The sequence below is a fragment of the Salarias fasciatus genome, chromosome 18 (genome assembly GCF_902148845.1).
Source record: "Salarias fasciatus chromosome 18, fSalaFa1.1, whole genome shotgun sequence".
NCBI lineage: Eukaryota > Metazoa > Chordata > Actinopteri > Blenniiformes > Blenniidae > Salarias > Salarias fasciatus.
The window spans coordinates 19,711,053-19,731,929 of NC_043762.1; the positions used below are offsets into that span (position 1 = coordinate 19,711,053).

The 20,877-nt window shown below is 41.0% G+C and overlaps 1 protein-coding gene and 1 pseudogene across 2 annotated transcripts; one reads left to right on the plus strand and one right to left on the minus strand.

Annotated features, from left to right (window-relative positions):
- Positions 1-734: 734 nt before the first annotated feature.
- LOC115406056 (WD repeat-containing protein 48) lies at positions 735-9,473 on the minus strand. 2 transcript variants are annotated; one of them, XM_030115940.1, is made up of 17 exons: positions 9,417-9,473; positions 8,576-8,716; positions 5,636-5,711; positions 5,319-5,531; positions 5,149-5,237; positions 4,735-4,836; positions 4,429-4,653; positions 4,164-4,238; positions 3,769-3,871; positions 3,580-3,677; positions 2,978-3,085; positions 2,737-2,833; positions 2,566-2,661; positions 2,214-2,407; positions 1,939-2,015; positions 1,219-1,411; positions 735-1,123 (listed from the first exon to the last, which is right to left on the minus strand). In XM_030115940.1, the coding sequence occupies exons 1-17, from the start codon at positions 9,462-9,464 to the stop codon at positions 1,028-1,030; spliced, it is 2,031 nt and encodes a 676-aa protein (XP_029971800.1). In that variant the 5' UTR covers positions 9,465-9,473; the 3' UTR covers positions 735-1,027. The 2 variants fall into 2 exon arrangements, with proteins under 2 accessions (XP_029971800.1, XP_029971799.1); XM_030115939.1 differs by having other exon boundaries at positions 5,636-5,714.
- A 1,595-nt stretch (positions 9,474-11,068) lies between these two features.
- The window catches only part of LOC115406083 (sodium channel protein type 4 subunit alpha-like), a 32,409-nt pseudogene continuing 22,600 nt past the window's right edge, over positions 11,069-20,877 (plus strand).

Genomic DNA, 20,877 nt, shown 5'->3' on the forward strand with positions numbered 1-20,877 from the left:
AAGATATAAGTCTTATACATAGTTTCCCAATTCGCTAAAATGACTTGGACGACTACGGACATTTTTATAAGTCAACTGCAATTTCTGGCTCGCAGTGAATACAAGAGATGCGGTTTTTAAACCATCCAAGTCACGTTACCGTCACGATCATGAGTGAGGTCCAGGGATTTGGAAAAAAAAAAAAAAAAATAACTTGGAGGTTGTAGTTCATTTTTGTTGTTGTTGTTTTTTTTTTAAGTAAACTGTACAAGAACAGAATAAAACTGCTGCAAAACAAAATAAAAGTAATTTAAATCAAAAATGTTGTACATATATTTACAAAAAAAAGAACATTCATTCCATTGATATCAGCACAGCTAAAAAAAAAAAAAAAGAAGAAAAAAGAAAAGAGACAAATACAGGTGCTTGTGGCAATGAGGTTCAAGCTCTGCAGTAATTAGATGTCTAAGCCAAGGTTAATTCAAGTTAAGGTGGAGGAAACAGAAGACATGGAGAAGATTTGTGAGCGAGTGTACTCCTAAACCGGTGGTACTGCGGAGACGGGTGCCAGTGTTTGCAGCACGAGGACAGTTTCTGGAATGTACTAGAACAGACTACTACATCCATGTGAACACACACGCACGCACGCACGCACACACACAAGTATGTACTAAGTAAGTAGTATGTGCCAATCAGGGGGGGGAAAAAAAAAAACATTAAAAGATCTAAAAAGAAAAAAAAAATTCATTTAAGTCTTTTTTTTTTTTTTTTTTTTTTTACTGTTTAAAAAAAAAACTGAATGAGAAGCAGGATGGACCACTGATCTCCCGCGGGTCTGTTGGCTGCAGCGGCCTGTTCTGGTCAGCTCCCTATGATACACCGTGAGCCACCTCCTCACACACTTCATTGGATTCTCATTGAAACTGCGACTCTCGACCACATGATGGGGGGGGGGAGGGGAGGGGGTTCGGTTTGGGGGACTAACATGTCAGGTGGTTGGTGATTGGCAAATGACAAAAAAAGTTCCGCTTTTTAAAAACCCTGACTTTCACGTGGACTTCTGCCTATAGTGAAGCGTCAAGTCCCCGCCGCTCTTCCAGATAAAATGTTTAACTGTTCGCAGGTCCATGTTGGGATCTAGAACCTGGAAGGGAGGAGAAGACGGGAGCAGTTTAGACATTGGCGGTGAACATTTGAAACCACTGGTGATCCCCATGTTTGGAGCTTTAGCGCCCCCACCTGGTCTTGACACATGAGCTCGATCTTCTCTTCTGCTAGCATGGCCATGTCCTCCTCCTTCTCCTGCTCGCCGGGCTTGTCGTTGGCCGAGGAGCTGGTGGTCTGCGACTCGTTGTCCAGGTTGATGATCTTCTCGTACACGTGCTCCATCACCTTCCTCACCTGGAGCATGTCGCTGGCTGAGAGACGGTCCCTGCACGGCACAGTTATTTATTTATTTTTTTTAAGTTTTGGAGTAAAATCTATTCAGGCACAGATGTTTGGTGGCAAAAACGAAAAGGGAGCCATAAGGAGTGAAGATAATACTGATTAGTTACTGTCAGGATATGTAATAAACCTAAGTGGTTACAAAGCCTGTAACCTCATTAATGCATCTGTCCGACAAGCATAAACATTAGAAAATTATATTTTAATCCGCCCGGTGAAGCCTCGCCGACAGCCAGCAAGTGACGTCAGGTGACAGGAAACCGCCCCAAACCAATCAAAACAAAAGCCTCCTGCTTGTGACTGAAGATCTGTGGTTAAGTCAGCGGGGCACTGACACCCTGCGTATCGGGTTAATCCTGCAATATCCCATTATCATAACATCAATTCATGCTTCAAAATTATTTATTAAAAAAAGTATAACAGAGCAGAGATATTAATGGTAGTATCAATAAAACCCTAACTGTACCCCTCTGAGTTGATACAATCTGCTCAGTGAAACAAAAGAAAACTTACTTTTTTAGAGTTTTTGCACCAGAGGAAGAATGGGGCTGGAGGTAGAATGGGATTTTGTTGAACTTGGGCATGTTTTTCTGAAACAGATGAGCAACAATCACAGTAAATTATGGCAAAAACAACCTGATTTCTACCCGAGAGCTGGTGTCCAAAAACTGTCTGGGTGTAGCTTTTCATTGCATCCACACATTAACATCGCACATGAGGAAAACAACCTCATGCCAATGATGCAGACTAAATTTCATGGTGAACACGCCAACAGTGACAATACTCACATCTACAGTTATATCGATGACCCACTGTGGGACTGTCTCGTTCAGCAGCATGGATTCAGTCTCGCCTCCTGAATCTCTACATAGCAACCTAAATAGAGTTCTTCCTCCTGCTTCTCCAAAGATGACCGGCGTGTGTGGGGGCACCTGGAAATATCCGTTTCCTTTCTGGACCCTGTTCTCCTGCTCCCCGTTTACTGTGGAAGCACAGAAGACAAAGTGACTGGCAGCCTGGATATTCTGGACATCACTCACAGCAGGCAGGCGATCAACTCCAGACTCTAAAGACGATAAGAAGACAAGAGGAGTGATTAAAAAAAAAAAAAAAAAAAAAAGAAGTGGAGCGCGTCCTCACCGTGGTTCACCTCGTTCTCCTCCTCGTCCATGGGGTTGATGCGGGTTCTGGGCCAGAACTCCAGCAGAGCCTGCAGCAACAATCCGCCCAGGTTCACTGGAAAAGAGGAGGACGGTCGGGATGAGACGGACTTCCTTCATCTTCGCTTGCAAACAGAATGTGACGTCTTACGCTTTGGGTCGGATCCGTCGGAGCTGGAGAACCCAGCGTCCTTTGCAGAAACCCAGGCGGCGAAGCAGTCGCTCTCATCTAAAGTAATGGTGAGCATCTGGTGGGGGAAAAAAAACAGAAACGAAACAAAAACAGGAGCATCAGAGGCAAGAAACAAAGCCCACGGAAGAATTTTTAAACAAGAGAAAGTTACAACTCCCAACAAAAAAAACCAATCAATATTAATCGGTTTGACACTTACCCCAGTTTTCAGATCTACAGAGAACCAATTTGGCACATAGACCATCTTGAATCGCTTTTTAATCTCTTCATCAAACTCCACTTTACCCAAATCCTCACCTTTGCAAGCCTGAAGGGAAGAAAGAAAACACAAAAGGTTTCTTCAATGAAAATTTGTTCTTACAAGACTCTTCTCAAGTCTGCTTCAACTGAAATCTAAACATGTGTGTACAACTTAAATAAAATCTAACAGCATGTTTGTCTGTGCTTCCATCTGGACGAGGTATAAGGAAAAAGAACCAGCAAAAGCATTCTGCTGACGTCTCATACTGTAAATGTTTTTACGGGAGCCGCCTTAAGTGCTTCAATCAAAGTAACTCATTCAACAGTCATAAGACACACAGCTGCAGCCGCCGGGAGCGTTTCGGGACAAACGGATGGGAATCAAACCATCAAAACCTCACAGAACTCTGACAGCAGCAGCAAAGGTTTAAGATATCTCTGCTGGACTTCACCACCACGTTTAGGGTCTCGAGCCTCCAGAACAAACGGCACAAATCAAGCCGGTGAAACAATCTCTGTGAAGCAGTCGAACATGTCTCAAAACTCCAGCGTGTGTTTTACCTTCAGGACGTCCCAAAAAGCCACGTTGTTGTTGGTATCTTTGGTGAGTATGTGTCTCTTGTCATTAAGAATGTGGCACTGTATAATACTGGCACCTCCTGTGAAGAAAATAAAGATTTTTACCTCACAAGATATTAGAGAACGCAACTTGAAAAGTGTTTGACTTTGGAAAAAGAAGCAAGACTTTACCCTTGATAACTTGCTCCGGCTGTGTGCAGAGCGGTGTCAGAGGGGTGCTGCAGTCGTTGTCATACTCCCCCGATGATCTGAAGTTGTGCATTCCCTTTAGAGACTGCACACAGACACACACACACACACACACACACACAGATCGTCATCATTGACCACCTTCAATCTTGTTAATCTCTTCCTTCCTCCACCCAGCGGATGCAGCTCTGATTAATGTAATGCAATTATCGTTTGTGTATCACCAACGCAATTACAAAGCTGGCTTAATATTCGATGCGGACAGCAGCGGGATTACGGCTGAATGGCATTAGGCATGGCTACACGAACAAACCTTTATCCACACTTCACCACGCCGACGGTCGACCAGTGATCTCAGAGGTGTCACGCATGCTTACCCATTTATTAACGGATGACTTGGTGGTGGAGACCCAGATTGCTGGAGGTGGGTCAGCAGATCTGTCCAGTTCCATCTGCGCAACAGAGAAAGATGGCAGAAGGGTGGATTGACTCTTAACAGGGAGTGAAGGAAACAGTGCTCAATCAGACCGATTTGAAATGAATTCACGAAAAAACGGCCCCATCTCACTCTGGGATAGTTTGTTTACCAACAGGTTATAGAGAACATTTAGATTATTCAGTCTGAAGGATTCTGGCTCTTACTTTGAGCACCGGGGCCTTCTCCTCACAGATGAGCACGCGGATGTCGGGGTTACGCAGGTCGGTGCAGTAGATCTTTTTGTCTCTGCCGCCAGAATAGACGTGTGTGAAGGCCTCGTTGACCTGCAGGGCCCACACCCCTTCGTCGTGCACCCGGTAGGTGGCGATACACCTCTGCTGTCCGAGCGACCACAGGCGGATGGTCCCGTCCGAGCTGCCTGATAGACACTGAGACCGAGGAGCGGCAGGTTCAGACTTCGAAAAGCCCTTATCCTGGACAGTTTTCATGTTGAAGGAGTTCGCGCTCACCTGAGTGCCGTCTCGATTTAGCAGCAGTGACTTGACATTGTCTGTGTGGCCTTTGAGCTTCATCAGCTTTGCACATGTTCGAGGATCCCACACTCTGAGAACCTGGGAGGGGAAAAGGTAAACCAACAAAGTCATTCAGGAACAAGCTGATTAACAACATCCCAAAAACGATGTTTTCATTTTAACAACTTATTCATGATTTTAAGGTTTTCAAAGTGTGAGGTGAGGCGCAGCAGCAGCATGGTCCAGGGGGCCGTGGGTTTCCTTTCCCTGAGCATAAATAAGTGTGATAACATCTCGCCGAAGACGATCTTTTCATCATCCATGAATCCAACGACCATCCACAATATTATCTAAAAACCCCGTCTCAACACGATGGATGTTAGATTTTTGCGTACTGATGAAAACCCAAACCTTTTCTGTGGATCCCGATACAATGACTGTGCCCATCTGATTCATAGCCAGACTATAGATCGAGTCCTTGTTCCCGCTGAGTGACGAGGCTGCCGGAGATAAAACGGTGATAATAACATGCAGAGAAACATATCAGTCGTGGTAAAAAAAAAGTGAAAATGTCCACTTACTGGTGACAGTGTTGTTGGAAGCAGTGAGTGCTGTTAGTGTGTTCACATCCCAAAGGAAGATCTGTCGATCCAGGCCCGCTGATGCTACTAGCTCCTTGTCCTTGGCGTAGGCCAGAGCTTTCACATAGTCTTTGTGTGTTCGTAACGTGGACATACAAAATCCTTTATGCGCGTTCCATACTTTAACCGTTGTATCTGATGAGGCAGATATCACTGGAAACAGAAGCGCGTCGGTCAGAGGAGCAGAACAGGCAGCAAAAAAAAACGATGGATGGATTCAAACGCACGGAGAAAAACTGGCAGCAGTAGAAACTCACATGTTTTGCCGTTGCAGCAGAGCACTATGTCATTAACCCAGTCTGTGTGATGCTCCATGGATGCAATGTACGGGTCCTGCTGCAATGACAGAAAAGTCACATTTTTAAATACTGCAAACGGGTATGTGTACGTCCTACATCGCCATCTTAGTTAAAGGAAATATTTAACAAATATGTTAAAAAAAAAAAAAAAAAAAAAAAAAAAACATGTTAAATTACACGGTTTGTAATTCTGCTCAGGCAGAACTCCTAGACCCTCCCTCCCTCTGTGGTCAAGATACTTCATTCAGATGAAGAAAAGTTTTAACATCACTATACAATATATTAAAAAATTCCCATGACTTCTCCACTTTATAGACAATAATAAACAGAAAACATGTACAGGATAAACAGAAAAACAAGTACAGTAATAAAAAAAAGTAAGAAGTATAAAAAGTATAAGTAAACAAGTAGCACAGTTGCAGGTGAGGTAAATTAATGCAGTGTGAAGGTCATTCCTTTAGCCTGTATGCTTCCACACACAGTAGTGTGTATCCTGTGTGTGTGTGCTGTGTGCCTGAGCGGGAGGGCCAGGTGTGACGGAGGCCACAGCTCCGGGGTAGAAGCTGTTCTTCAGACCACTTCAACCAGTGCGTTTACACAAGTCTTTTAATTTCGGATAAAAGTTAATTCTGCTTTAAAATGACCATGTAAAAACTTCACTCCGAAAAAAATCTGTACTCCGAATTAAACTGAATTCAGAAGAAAGGGGCCAGTTTATTCTCATTCTAAAGTGGAATTATATGTAAATTTGACATGCAAACCTCATCCAGACACGATTTATTTAACAGAAGTCTTGTAGAAATGGATATAATGGAAAGAGCGGATGGATGTACGCACAAAAATACAGAATATTTTTTAAGTGATAGCATCAAAGTTAATCGAGAAAGAAAGTGAGAAAAAGTGCCGGCAACATGGTTTGTTTCCTTCTGGTAGACTTAAGTACGTCTGAAAAAAAATATTTAGTCATGTCCTTTTAGGGCTTCCATGCTAAAGAGGCTAAAGACCCGGCACTCCTGTGTAATAAAAACGTTACACAACAATAACTTGACCAGAATTTGTCCTGAAATGCATGTTTTAGCAATGGAGTCATAAATCTGGGAGGCATCTATCTGGGAAAATTCCACAGCTGTTCAACTGGGATTTGTCAAAGTGGGGTGACACCAGAACTTCACACTCCTCGCATTCCACAGCTTCTGTGAATGAGAGGGCGAGGCCTTTTCTTTGACCTCCTGAAGTCAACTGGTTACCTCCCTTTGTCTTGGAGATGTTGAGGACCAGTTTGCTGCCCTCGCACCATTCGGACCGATGTGCCGCCCTGTGCCTGTACGCCGTCTCATCGCTCTGTTTGAGATGAGTCCCACAACTGTACTGTTGTCGGCAAATTTAAAAAAGGAGCTGGATGTGTGGATGGGGGTGTAAAGAGAAAGGGGCTCGACACACAGCCCTGTGGGGTTCCTCTGTTCAGAGTCAGGATGGGGGAGACGTGGTGTTGCGTTCTCACATGATGTGGTCTGTCTATGAGAAAGTCCAGGATTTAGGAACAAAGTCCAGGCCCAGAACGTCCAGTTTATCCACCAGTTCATAAGGGACGATGGTGGTAACTGTCCAGTCTCTTGGTGTGTCAGGGCTGTGCGGAGCGCTGTGTAAATTGCATCTTCAGATGAGTGTGCAATGGTTATCTGACTCAACTTAATCCAGCATCAGTGGTTGTCTTTGTCTAAACTGAAGGTCTTTATTCAAGCGAGTCCACACTGCTTTACATTAGTTAATAATACAGTAGAAAATACAGTGATTCTAACATGACTATCATATTTATTGATATGCAGCAGTAGGCACAGATTTGCTACACCACTAAGTCGCAGAGACACTCAAACGAGGACTATCCTATTTCCATGTTTCAGCCCAATTCAGTTTGATTTAGACTGCGCAAATAGTAGCATATCCATCCCATGGCAGCGTTACAGAAAAAAAGCAAGAATAGGCAGCCGTGGAGAGGTTTATGGCAGATGCTGACAACTAACTTTTCTCAGGCTCCACATTCAACTTCAAGCATGAAAGCTTCATTTTATTGGTCAGGCATTATCTGATCATTTAAACCCATTATCCACCAATCACGCAGCAATAAAATCAGATACACCTGTTTAATATTCCACATGATAAAGTGTTTAAAAACAGCAGAGCCACAGTCTTTCTAATGAGCCAAATCATTTATCTCCTTTCTGATCTGACACTAAGTAAAGCCATACCTTGTATTGTTGAAAATGATATGCTACCAAATATTTGTACAAAAGCCAAATGTGCAAAGGTGATTCTCAGCATAAATTGAAGCTTTAAGAGAAAAGAGGTAAGATATTACATTAAATTATTACTATTCAAAAGCAAACTGCATTCATTCTTATTCTTCATCTTATAGCCAAACATGAATATGTTTGTGGCCCCAGCCATCATCTGAATACACCTCAGCCTCTGACAAGACAATCCTGAACTCAAACATGTGTGGCGCGTTTATACAGCTGTAGTAGCATCACTCATGGAAGAAGCAGTCGAACCAAACAGCAGAAGACCGAACGGAAACAGCGCTAAACACAAGCTTATCAAAATGATAGTGACAACACTGTAAAAATTTTAATTTGCCCCATAGAATTGGCTAGTTCTTTAATTGGATGGCTGAGACTAAACCCAATGCACCCTGCTGTAATGTGACTTAACATCTGGACATTGACTCTTGCATCTGAATGACACATTAATAAGCAGGAGGACCACACAAATCCATTGCTATCACTCTGACCACTCCATCTCACACTGTATGTCACGTTAATAGCTGTATTATAATTAAAACATGACACCCATGCCATGTGTGATGGCCACAGATGAGGTAAGAGTAAAAGGAAGCAGTACTTTGTGCTGGTAGACGCTCCATATCCGGATGATGGAATCCCTCCCGGCCGTGAAGAGCCGGTTCAGAGCGGGATCGAGCTGCAGCGCGTTCACCCCGTTTCGATTGTATTTCTCCACCTCATCTCTAATAACATAAGAAACCTGAAAAAGAGGAGGGGGCATGTCAGATGTTTCTACAGACATTACATCTGCTTTGACCCACTGCACGCACACACACACACACACACTCACACACATACACACACACCCCCATGGTCACGCCGTGCAGCTACAACACGCTACCGCCGCGATTCGTGCAGTTAACTATGAAAACGCGAAGCGGAACTAAATGCATGTATAATGTAATAAACACGTTTGTGACAAATTGCAGTTCTGCAAAAGGACAGAGTCGTATTCGAAACGAACATTGATGTGGCAGCACGACACAACCAGTGAGGCACGTACGATTCACCAGGAATTAGACGGAGACCGGGCTCAGTGTAGCTAAGCTACCGTTAACACCGCGACACCGTCAAACCGACGGCCGCACAGCGGGCTTCTGGCTTGAACTGTCAACACGTACAGCGATCTCCAAACCCATTTCTCGTGCGCGTGTGTGGTATCCGTTTTGAAAAGCGCGTACCAGCTGTCATTGGGAGGGAATCGTTAGCAGAAGAGCGCTGAGAGCTCACGGAAGCTAAGCTAGCTCGGTTAGCCGGCTTGAGTCATCACACAGAGGAGCAGCGCTGAGTTTTCAACGCGCCTTTTCTCCCCGACACGAATTCGTGAAGCACTTTTTCAGCCGGAGAGTTTAACCTTTAGTTTTTAAGCACTTGGCCACATTGCAACTGCTCGGATTTACCTGTACTTTCCTCCGCCCAGCTGCATTTTGCCTGTGATGCGTGGCCATCTTGCATGTTGACAGTCAATTCATGTGATGCTACATCCGGAAAGAATCCCAAACATATGCGATTGAGCTTCATGGGTAATGTAGTATTACACTGTTATCCACTTTTATTACAGTGCACAACTTTCTCCACACGCTTGAATAACAGTCATAGCTTCGTTTGGAACCGAACAACGATGAGCATAAAGAAACAGCAAGGGGAAGTTATCTCCAAACACATTCAACGGTGAGGAAGGAAGAAGACCCAATAAGAATTTCGGAATGAAATTAAAATTCCTGCCGGCAGAGGTCACCAGTTCACCCTGGGGGGTCAAGATTGAAAACAATGCACACCTCAGTGAGAGCATCAGGGCAACCCTGCATGCGGCGGGAGAACATGCAAACTCCACAGAGAAAAGCCCGGACTCAAACGGAGGGGGATTCCAGCTGACAGGCAAATGTGCAAACCACTATACCACTGACAAAAATTAACACGTATGAGCAATACTGACGTTTATATAACGCAAGTTGTTCATATAAAGTAGCTGGAGATACAAAGTCCCAAAAAGTATGCAGAATGAATATAAAGACAAAAAATATCTACAAACAGATGCAGAATGAGCCAGATATACAACTGGACGCATCCTGTCTGATCAGTCTATTAAGTATTTTAATCTTTAATTCCGTTTAATTTTATATTGTTTATTTGAACGACAAGGGGGCGTTTTGCATTAATTCATACTTTCTCACCTTCTACCTCTAATTTTCTTTCTTTGTTTCTGTTTTTATATGTAAGTATAGTAGTACATTCATCGGTGTTGAGTCTGAGTTGTGATGTTGCCACTAGGGGGCGTAGTCCTTTAGACACAAGTGAGTTTTACGTCCGTCACAAAACTGAGAATAATGTTGACATTTACTTAGTTGAATCCTCACAGTTTTTAATTCCATTCCTAACTTTTCAATTATTCCCCTCTTTGTTGACTTTAAGAAAATCAATTTTCTCACTGTTGATTCGAAGTAATCCGACAATAAAACTGCAATATTTAAGTCAAAAAATAAAGAAATACACTTCGATAAATGCTTAAAAAACTTAGATTCCTCATAAACTCATTGTTTACATGATAAGTACATGGAGAGGATTAGAAGAGATTATTGCAGCCTTCAGATTGAAATTTGGGAAAACCCAAGTCTCAAGTCCCAACTTTCTTGTCGCTTGTCTCTGCACACTTGGTGGACTGCTGTGGGTGCACCTCTCCGTCCTTCCTCAGTGTGTCATGACGGGACTCGTGCAGGCTGCCCGGTGCGGGGGGAGGGGGGGGGGGGGGGGGGGGGGGGGGGGGGGGGGGGGGGGGGGGGGGGGAGGTAATCCTCTGTGGTCCCGCAGCATCCTCCCTCCCTCGTGCTCTTTTGCTCAAGGACAAATGGAGGCGCTCCGCTGCGCAGCTGCTGAGGAGAGCAGCGGCTCAGGACCTCTGCTGCGCTGCGGGGATGAACAGCTCCCAGCCTCTCGCTGATGGACGGGAATAAGGAAAGACGCTGATCAGGGCGATCGATGCACCTGTGGCTGACTCCAAACCGCCCGAACACCTCTGGCGTTTGCCTGGAAGTCACTTTTGAGCGGCAAACTTTGGATTTTGGCGACACTTTGCTGTTTTCCACGTCTGTCTTCACGGCGATAAAAGCAAAGGAACCCTTCAAAAAGAAGACATGGAATTTGATCGAAAGGTTTGGCTGCTCATTCTTCTAAAACCTGAAAATTCTGCTTGTGGAAATTATGCTGTGAACCTCCAAGTTTCATATGTAAGTATCTTAAACAATGTTTTTTTTTATTTATTGTTATTATTATTATTATTTATTTATTATTATTTTTTTTTTTTGTCTGATGAATAATTTAGACTTCCTGAAGTGGTTCTGGCTCAATGCAGATGTTTTACTTGCAGTATTGAAAAACTGTAAAAAGTCTATTGATTGTTTTCAAAAAGGTCCTGCATTTAAACTTTATTTTTTCTTTGTCTCATATCAGTCTTAAATTTGATGTGTGACACATTCAAAACCAGAATATTTCTGCCAATATCTTGTTTGTGTATTTGTTTTTTGACTGATGATTTACTTTAAGGTCGCCTTTCTATTGGCATTGAAGTGACCTCTGAATGATTATGGAAATGTCTGCAACCGAATTGTAATGTTTCTCATCAGTTTATGATCTTAACCACTCACTGTTTGGCTTTGTAGGTCTATACCTTCTGTAACCTAGACATTTAAGCTATCTGCTGCAATTACATTGAAAGGTTTCAAGTAAAGAAGTAGGTCATCAGTTCAGCCTGTGCACCTAGGATCACAGCATGAAGCCCTGACACATAACATGACCCAGTCTGAACAATATGTCCACTGACTTTCAGCAAGCTCGCTCTCAAACTTTATTTTGCTTATTTCATGGTATGCAGTCACTATCTTCAGGTTCTAACTTATTGATTTCCTCTCTAAATTGTTTTAGATGATTTAAAAGTAGGTATTGTGATAAAAGTATAGATTCACACTTGTTATACAAATGTAGAAATGTGGGGGGGAAAAAATACCAACACAGGGATGTTTAGGAGTGGAGAATCATGTAACTGTAGATGTCAGAGAATTACTCAGCAAAGAATATTTTAATTGCTATAAAACAAAATAAAAAAAACCCAAAAGGGACAAAAATCTGTGTTTTATGTTTCATATTGTGCATTAAACACATTTGATTAGCTTCTTACATGTGTTTAAAGAAAAAGCATGCATGAAACTTCAAACTATCAGTATGGCGATGATTCAGTGTCCGAGCTGTGGCCTATATATTTGTGTAACCAGTGGATATTCAGATAAGGGATAAAGGATATGAGCGCCTGGCTTCAACTTCTGTACATTGGTTGTTGTTTAGGTCTACATCATATCTAAACTAATCTCTTTAATCAGATTCTTCCTTGATGAATATAGATAGATTCTAAAAATGTTAATAACAAATGTATTTGTCTTCAGCTGTCAGCTGGCAGATGCTAAGATTACACTTCACCCAGGATGATTTACCTACAAGCAACTGAAGATGCTCAAAATGATTTCATTTTACTTTTTTGAACGCAACAAAGATGGGAAATAAATAAAAAAGATCCAATGAGAAGAGATGACATTCTAAGCTTGAATTAAACTGTAGGAGACAAAATGTGCATAATGTATTCATCAGGATTCGACAAACAGCTTTTCAAAGATCTGCTCAAGTAAATCAGATAAGGCCTACTATAAGCGTAATACCTGACCAAGAATATCTAGTAAAAAGTGATACCTTTCACTTCACAAACTGCTTCATATGCTTTTTTTCTGTTATTACATGATGTTTACCTCAGTGTTTCTAGACAAACAAAATATGTAGCAATTTATGTAACTTTCACTCTGACTAGTTTCTAACCTGTGATATTCTGGGTCACATCATTCCTGATCTGGTTTTTCACTGCACAGGGTTTCCTTAATGATCTTTCATAATTTCAAACATTATTTTAAACTAGGTATTGATGCAGAGGAAGAACTATAGAGCAGCTATCTCTAACCAAGACACCTGAATCAAAACTATAAGTATGTTTGAGGGCAAGCACATTTTTAAATCTCTACTTGGTATCAGCTGCCATAGTTTAAAAAAAAGGAAAAAAAAAATATCAACCACCACTGCTTGCCTTTTCACCTTATAAATACTAACAGCCCTTTTAAACTGTGGTATTTCAGGCCCAGTGTGTACCTGTGTGAGATTGTTCATGTTCTAAGTCCAATCTAATTATCTTAATTATTTGCAGAGATGATGACTGTGCCACATCTGGCTGTTACGAGAATTAAATTTCATTCAACAGAAATACTTCCTCTGAGTCTGATACAGCAAGACCATTTCCAACTGCGACTGTGGTGGATGCAAAGCTAACCTGTGCATTTAAATCCATATGCAGTTTGACGGTGTATTCCACAGACTGGGTTCACTGCCCTTTAATATTTATTCCCTTTTGATAGAAAGAAATACTTGGACTCTTTTGAAAGGATTTATGACACTTTTCATATCATGACAGAGCAATAGCAATGCTCTGAAACCGTTTATCTGCTTTATGACGTGGGAAAATGGTCCATAACCTCTTTATTTTGACAGCAATTGGGAAACGGTGTACGAGAACGGCTGATCTGAGATCAACCTGGGCCAAATAAGCAGATCAAGTGAAAGCAGATAACTAGCGTCTGGCTGGATGTGTGAAGGGATCAATGCATTTCAGGACAGGAGGAAATGGAAAACTCAAAGAGCTTAGTCAAAATGAATGAGATACAATAGTATTTTCCTGTCAAAAGGGGAACAGAGAAAAGTAATCCTCTTTTTGGAAAGCTTTTTGAGTTATCAAAATACCAGACTCCGTCACTGGCTGAAATGGAGGGTGAATTTTTGGTCGCAGAAAGGTCTTTGGTGTTGTCTTTTTTTAGCTTTGCTCTCTGATCAGTTGACCCACAAACTGTCATAATGCTGAGCCCACAGGGACGGAGTTTACCCAGTACGAACAAAGCAGATGTTCTTCTTTTAGACTTCAGATTTGGGACATCTAGAAGCAGGATTTAGGCTCTTGAATTCTAAACTTAGCAACATTTCCTGCACAAATAGCCTGTTGTTGTAGTGATTAAGTTTGTGGGGGAAATGACTGCTGTTTTTAAGCAAATCTCGTCTGTCTCTTGCATTTCTTTTCAACTGTGGCAACATCCAAACTCTTAGACAAACTCCATAATGTCCACTGTAGACGTCTCAAATATAGTCAAGATATTTACATTTTATGTGTTTCTCTGAGGTAAACTCCTCCAAACAAAATGAAATCCAACTTAAAAAAGTACCTGAATTTGTATTAAATTATAATTTTTCTGTCAATTGTTTGACTTTTGATTTTATTGAAGAATTTTCCTGTTTAAGATGCAATGACAACTTTAGCGCGCTCATTACTCCTGGTCATGATCAGTGTTTCCCCCCTTTTTCATATGATGTAATAAACAACTGATTGCTATCTCATTATATAGTCCACATTATATCATGATAATATGTAGTTATACAAAAGAATAATCCAGGAATACAAAGGTTTGGCGTGAAACGCTGGACTCATGTCAAAGTGTCAGAAGGACGTCCAGTAGGTTGCAGATTTGAACATTGCTGTAGTAACGAGATTGTTGCCCCTGTTGCCGTCTTAAACCAGTGCTGGTTAAACCACCCGGTGTGAGCTGTAGACTGTGGACTTAATCCCTCTGACACAGAATTATGGCTACTGTAGCCTGGCCGAGATTACAGAAAGACGGGTATCGACAGAAAATGTATGCATCCATACGGCCCGCAGCTCAGGCCCAAAATGAAAGCCGTCAGAGGAAATCCGGCTCTCTGCTGCAATCTTTGTGGGATATCTTTCATTTGTGCAATATTTGAAAAAGAACATGAGAGAGCGAGAGAGAGAGAAATATGCATAACTGTGCTTTACAAAGACCCCGATTATTCCATATAAGATTGTTGGGTTTATCCTGCAAATACAATCAATATTTTGATTTTATTTCTGTTGCTCGTCAGAACAAGAAAAAGTAGTTTCTTCTCCTGTCATACATTCATATCACATGCAGGCATTGTGTGATTATTATTGCTCCAAGACTGAAGGTTTCTAAGTGTGGAGTTTGCATGTCGTTCCTGTGCATGCCTGGTACCCTGTCTTACAGTCCCGATTCAGATTTTTTTTTTATGTTGCCAACCTTAAAAACATCTGTTTGAAGGTTTTTTTTTTCAGTTCTATATATTCTCAGGTAATTCCTGAAAAAGTTAGAATAGTACACGTTTGCAAACAGTGGGTATTTTAAATTGAGTATATTCCTGAAGCAGTGCTTATATGACCTTATATTTACACCTGATAACATAAAGAAAAAAAAACGCAGCTGTGGCACAATATTGAGACAGTTGGCCAGCAGACTGTGAGATTCTCTGAAGGAAATGGCTGATTTTTGTTTGTTTGTTCATGAATTACACATGTGCCAGCAGCTCTAATTTCTAAAAACATCATTCCAGAGTCCAGCTATCCATTTCCTTAGAGCTGTGGCCTGCTGGAGCCGATCCCAGCTGACTGTGGTTGAAGGTTAAATACCTACCTTCTGTGGGGATTCCTAATCTGAGGGACGCCTCTTTAAAAAGAAGATTACAGCGATTTTGGGAAAATATTTTATTTACAGGGATTATGAAAAGTTAAAGAACTCTGTTCTTTCTACTGTCATTAAAAGAAGCTGGGATGTTTTTCAGATTTCGGAGATCGCTGGAGGTTTCTTTAACAGCCTTCTGTCTCTGTGTGTTTTGATATCCCCATTCTCCACCTTGCAGCTGTAAGTAAACTCTAGTACAGGAGAATCAGGATGAAAAGATGGCAGCCATGCTTTTACCAACGGGTCCCGATGGCTTGCGGCCGTTCACTCGCGAGTCCTTGGCTGCCCTGGAGCAGCGGATTGCGGAGGAGCAGGCCAAGAACGCCAAGGATTGCCAGGAGGCTCAGAGGAACGCAGAGCCTCCCAAACCCAGGGCCGACCTGGAGGCCGGCAAACAGCTGCCGCGCATTTACGGCGACGTCCCGACAGAACTTATCGGGATGCCTCTGGAAGACATCGATCCGTTCTACTACAAGAACCAGAAGGTGAGAGTTTCTTAGAAGACTGGTCAAACTGGCCTTCTTCTGATTTCACTGTGAGTTATGTTCAATAACACCTCTCATGAAATCGTAATGCGTGTCATTAAGGTAAAAAACCAAAGTTTCAATTCACAAATAAAAGAATGTTATTGTCTCCAAAAGGATTCCGCATAAAAGATGTTTTCCTTCAGTGTGGAGGCTTTATGGGCGGGGTGTGAGGGGAGGGGGGCGTGCAGTAATCTGCCCTGCCCCCAGTCCAACTTTGATCCGTTCCGCTAATACCAGAAGATATACTTCATACTTTATAGAAGAAAGAGAAACTGAAACACAACTTTCAGTAAGCTCCAATTCATTTAAGCAGTCAAGTCTTCATTAATTAAGATAAACACTGCTAATAAACAACACATGCATTCCAGGAACAGTGGTGTTTGTAGTGGTAGAAAATATTCACAGAAGTTTACTGAATGATAATAGAGAATAATTCATGTTTAATCTACATTATTGTAAAATAGTGGCCACATACTGTCTATTCAAATAGGATTTGTTAGTTTTAATCACCCCTCCTGCTCAAACTACACCCAAACATTTCTGCTTGGTACAACTGTATTGTGAGTGAAAGGACAGATCTTTGTTTCAGTCAAAAGTAGCCATGATCAGAAAACTGGATCCTGAAAATGAGCTCTATTTTATTGATAGCTATTGATCATTGATTGCAAAATGCTGGTGTAGGAGGAGATTGGGTGTTGCACCGTTTCCCGACAGGTTCAGTGGAACATTAAATCGTCATCTGGGCTTCAAATCAGCAGATGTTTTTTGCTGAATTTATGAAGCGCCGCTTTAAAGCAGCGAGCTGATCACGACCAGTGTTGCCGCTTCTCTTTAGATCTCTTGAAATAGAAAATAGGATTAGCAAGTTTTGATTTGCGGAGTCGGTAGATCAGGCTGCTGCCCATTAATGGGCCGCTTATGGCGAGATGAAAAAGGGCCGTGGCAGCCATTCTCAGGGTCTCTTTGTTTTGGCATGTGATGCGCTGCTGGATGGGAGGATTATCCAAAGAGGGGGGAAAAAAAAAATATTTAAATAAATGCCACATCTGTTAGGGAAAGGTTCAGCCCGCTTTGGAGTTGCCTCCATTATCTGCAGTGGCCTGGCTGGCTGCGTGTTTGGGCCACTCGCTGCTCACTCGCTTCTTGGAGGCAGAAGTGCTCACAGATGGTAGACAGCGCGGTGGATTCAAAACAACGGCTTTTCCTCCTCCACGGCTCTGTCAGACAGCAGCTCAACCGCGACTCACAGCCGCTGCTGACTTCCTCTGCAAAGCTTTTACACAGCGCCGCTCTGCGCGCTGAAACTTAAATTTCATTTTTTATAATAACATGTTCTTGTTTTTTTTATTCACTGACTGAGAGGTATAATTTGTATGCATCATTTTCTGAATGTTGATCTGTTTTTCTCTTTTTCTTTTCTTTGCAGACTTTTATAGTACTTAACAAAGGGAAGGCCATCTTCAGATTCAGTGCCACATCTGCAATTTACATATTTAGTCCTTTTCACTGCATCAGATCAGTCGCCATAAAAATCTTAGTTCATGCATATCCTTTTCAAGTGGTCAGTTTGATGGTTATTTTGTGTTTTATACGTTTGTTCATGATGTTTATACATATATCACTTAGTAGAACTGAAAAAGATGTTAATTGTTGTTGATTAAGATCCAGGATTTATTATAGTTGAACTCATTCAAAGAGAAATAATATCAAGGAAATCAAGATTCAACCGATTTACACCTGGTAGGAATATTCGAATACAATTTGAAATACAGATTAGACTGCAAGTCATGTACTCTACTGGGAGAGAGCTACTGTGAAAAGTTGTCATTTTAATTTTAGTTTTATAACTTTAGTAGTTTAGATTTCAGTCCTTGCATGCCACACTGGCAGATAAGCCAATTTCTAATATTTACTGATTCCCCCCCCCTCCACCCCACCCCCCCATGCAGACTTCTATTGGATTTTTCCACAGTCCCGTTTTTCAGACGGCTGTGTGTGATGGTCCTCTCTGGCATCACAAACCAAATCCCTTCATATCCCTCTTTTAATCTCTGAAATGAAATAAGAGCAAGGAGATTTCACGTCATGTGATGGCTGCCTATTAGTTCTCAGACAGATGATTCGCATTTTTCATGCAGGATAGTTCCTTTTTTTTTTTTTTCTTGGATATGTTCTGCGTTATTGATTACAAAACATATATGACAGGAATGTCAGTGAAAAATTAATACTTCTTTAAAAAAAATTTTTTATGCTTTTATGTAGCAGCTCTACACGTTCACGAATTGCTAGGAGGAATTTGCATTTATCAAATAATTGAGAATATAGAATTAAAGTTGGACTTTCTAATCATTTCATTCTGAAAGGTTTTAATCTTTATGATCACGTCATTTGTCAAAGTTCATCAGATCCTTTGTTATGATCTCATCCATGAGGACAGTAATAATATCACTCTCCTGATTTGATGTAAAATGGAATTTACTTACATTTTCTATAATCTCCTCTTACTGTCGTCATAAAGCTGATGGCACGCACAGTCACTGTTTATCCTAATGGATATATTTCACCGGAACATTATGAATCATTGCTGTCTCCTTGGTTGATATTGTCAGATTATCACAAGATATTCTGCTGTGAAACTCTAATTTGTCCTGTCACAATATGATTTCCTTAACAATTCTCCACGTTGTTCAGCTATTTCATAATGTTCACAATTCTGACCAACTGCTTCTTCATGGCCATGTCCGACCCCCCACAATGGACCAAGTACTTGGAGTGAGTACAAGCAGCGTTTCAGCGGTTTTATGATCCCTGACTGTGCTCCGCGTGTTCTAATGTAGACTTTTCAATGGGGTTTGTTGTTATTTATCAGTGACAAGCAAAGACTCAGTTAACATGTAAGTATTCCATGCTGCATGTGATATTTACAGGCCTAGAAGTGCTGTTGCATGCAAGATGGCATGAAATATTGAATGAAAATGGTCTTAGTGAGGAGCGATGTACTGTGCATGATATGATCTGAGCATGCAACATATCTGCCTCCATACCATTATTAGTGTAGTTTTTACCCTAATTAGGCCAATAGATGAGAAAAAGTTACACAGCAATACAAATCCCATCTGATAATTTGTCTGTGACTTGGTTTTAATTAAATGCAATAAAATGAGGAAGCTACAATCATCAGTTATTGTATTTGAAACATGTTTATGAGAATGGATGAACAATTATAAAACACCAATTCCCAAAAGATTGAGATGATGTGTTAAATATAAACAGAAACACTATGAAATAATTTAAAAAAACGTTTTTATTTAGAAATAAAGACTGTTTAAGATTTAACTGTGAGTGAGAAATCATATGAGTTCATTGAAAATGTGCTTATGTGATATTTGCTGGCAGCATGTAACGCTCACAAAAGAGGCAGTTCCAGCATGTTTTTAGTGTCATCTCGTCTTAGATCAGTCGTCTGTGAATGTCTGGAAAATAAAGAGAATGATTGTTGGAGTTTTTGCAGAGAAAAGTTGTGCCATTCTACTCTGTTGAAGGACTGCATCAAATTAACAGTCAACATTTTAAATAACAGTTACTGGTCTAGCTTTTTATTGCACCTGTTCTGACATTTTTAATTTTTTTTTAACCTGTTTGAAATTCAAAATGAGCAAATTTTTCATGATCTCATATTTTATCTATGTTGTGAATCGAATACAGGCCACTGTGAATTAGTTCATGTTATTGATCAAGCATGTTATTTCATACCTTGCACTCAATCCATCAGTTGCTTCATGATGTTATTTTAATTTCATATCAGTGTTTACCGTTCATGCTGTGGTCAGTTGTTGAAGCTCAGATTTGCTGATTGCATTAATTTCGCTGTTCTCCCGTACATATTTTTCAGATATACCTTTACTGGCATTTACACTTTCGAGTCATTAATAAAGATATTAGCGAGAGGATTCTGTATAATGCCGTTCACCTTCTTGAGGGACCCGTGGAACTGGCTGGACTTCACTGTCATTGTCATGGCGTAAGTCTCCTCCATATTAACAATCTGTAACTATAACATCTGTAGAGTACAGAAAACATTTCTGAGCATAATGGCACACATAAAGTGCATGCAAAAACTATCATTTTTAGTGAAGAATATATAGAGTACACTAGATCTGGTGGGAAATGTACTTTTATTTGAAATGCATTTCGCCAATGTGAATCAGCAATAAAAGCACATTTGTAGCAACACGTTATCAGGCAATAGTATTAAAAGCTGTGTGATTGTTGGATTTATTCAACAGCCGGATGAAAAAGCACACTTTAAAATGTTTCCAATATGTGTTGTGTGAACTACTTTTATATATTGTCTATGTTTCCAAAAGTCAGATGTTATAATTGCATCAATAAGATGCTTTTATCATTTCTCAAGTCTTATACCTAGGTGGAGAAATACAAATTGAGCAGCTTTAGGATTTAGCATTTGTGCTACAATTTGATAAGATATGATAAACAACCATAGCTGTGAGTATGACAAGCTGTTACTATAACTTCAACAATTACACTTTTGTGTCTTAAGTATTTTCTCTTTGTTTCAAATTGCAGATACGTGACAGAATTCGTGGACCTGGGAAACGTCTCTGCGCTGAGAACCTTCAGAGTACTGAGAGCACTGAAAACCATCTCGGTTATTCCAGGTGAGATGACTGTTTCCTCCCTTCTCT

Bases quoted from the DNA above. Each gene is read 5' to 3' on its own strand.
- LOC115406056 (XM_030115939.1), bottom strand. From the start codon at position 9,464: ATGGCCACGCATCACAGGCAAAATGCAGCTGGGCGGAGGAAAGTACAG. The intron at 3,678-3,768 runs GTAAAGTCTTGC...TTTTCTTCACAG, and splicing joins GCCGGAGCAAGTTATCAAGG to GAGGTGCCAGTATTATACAG. The intron at 3,086-3,579 runs GTAAAACACACG...TCTTCCCTTCAG, and splicing joins CTTTTTGGGACGTCCTGAAG to GCTTGCAAAGGTGAGGATTT.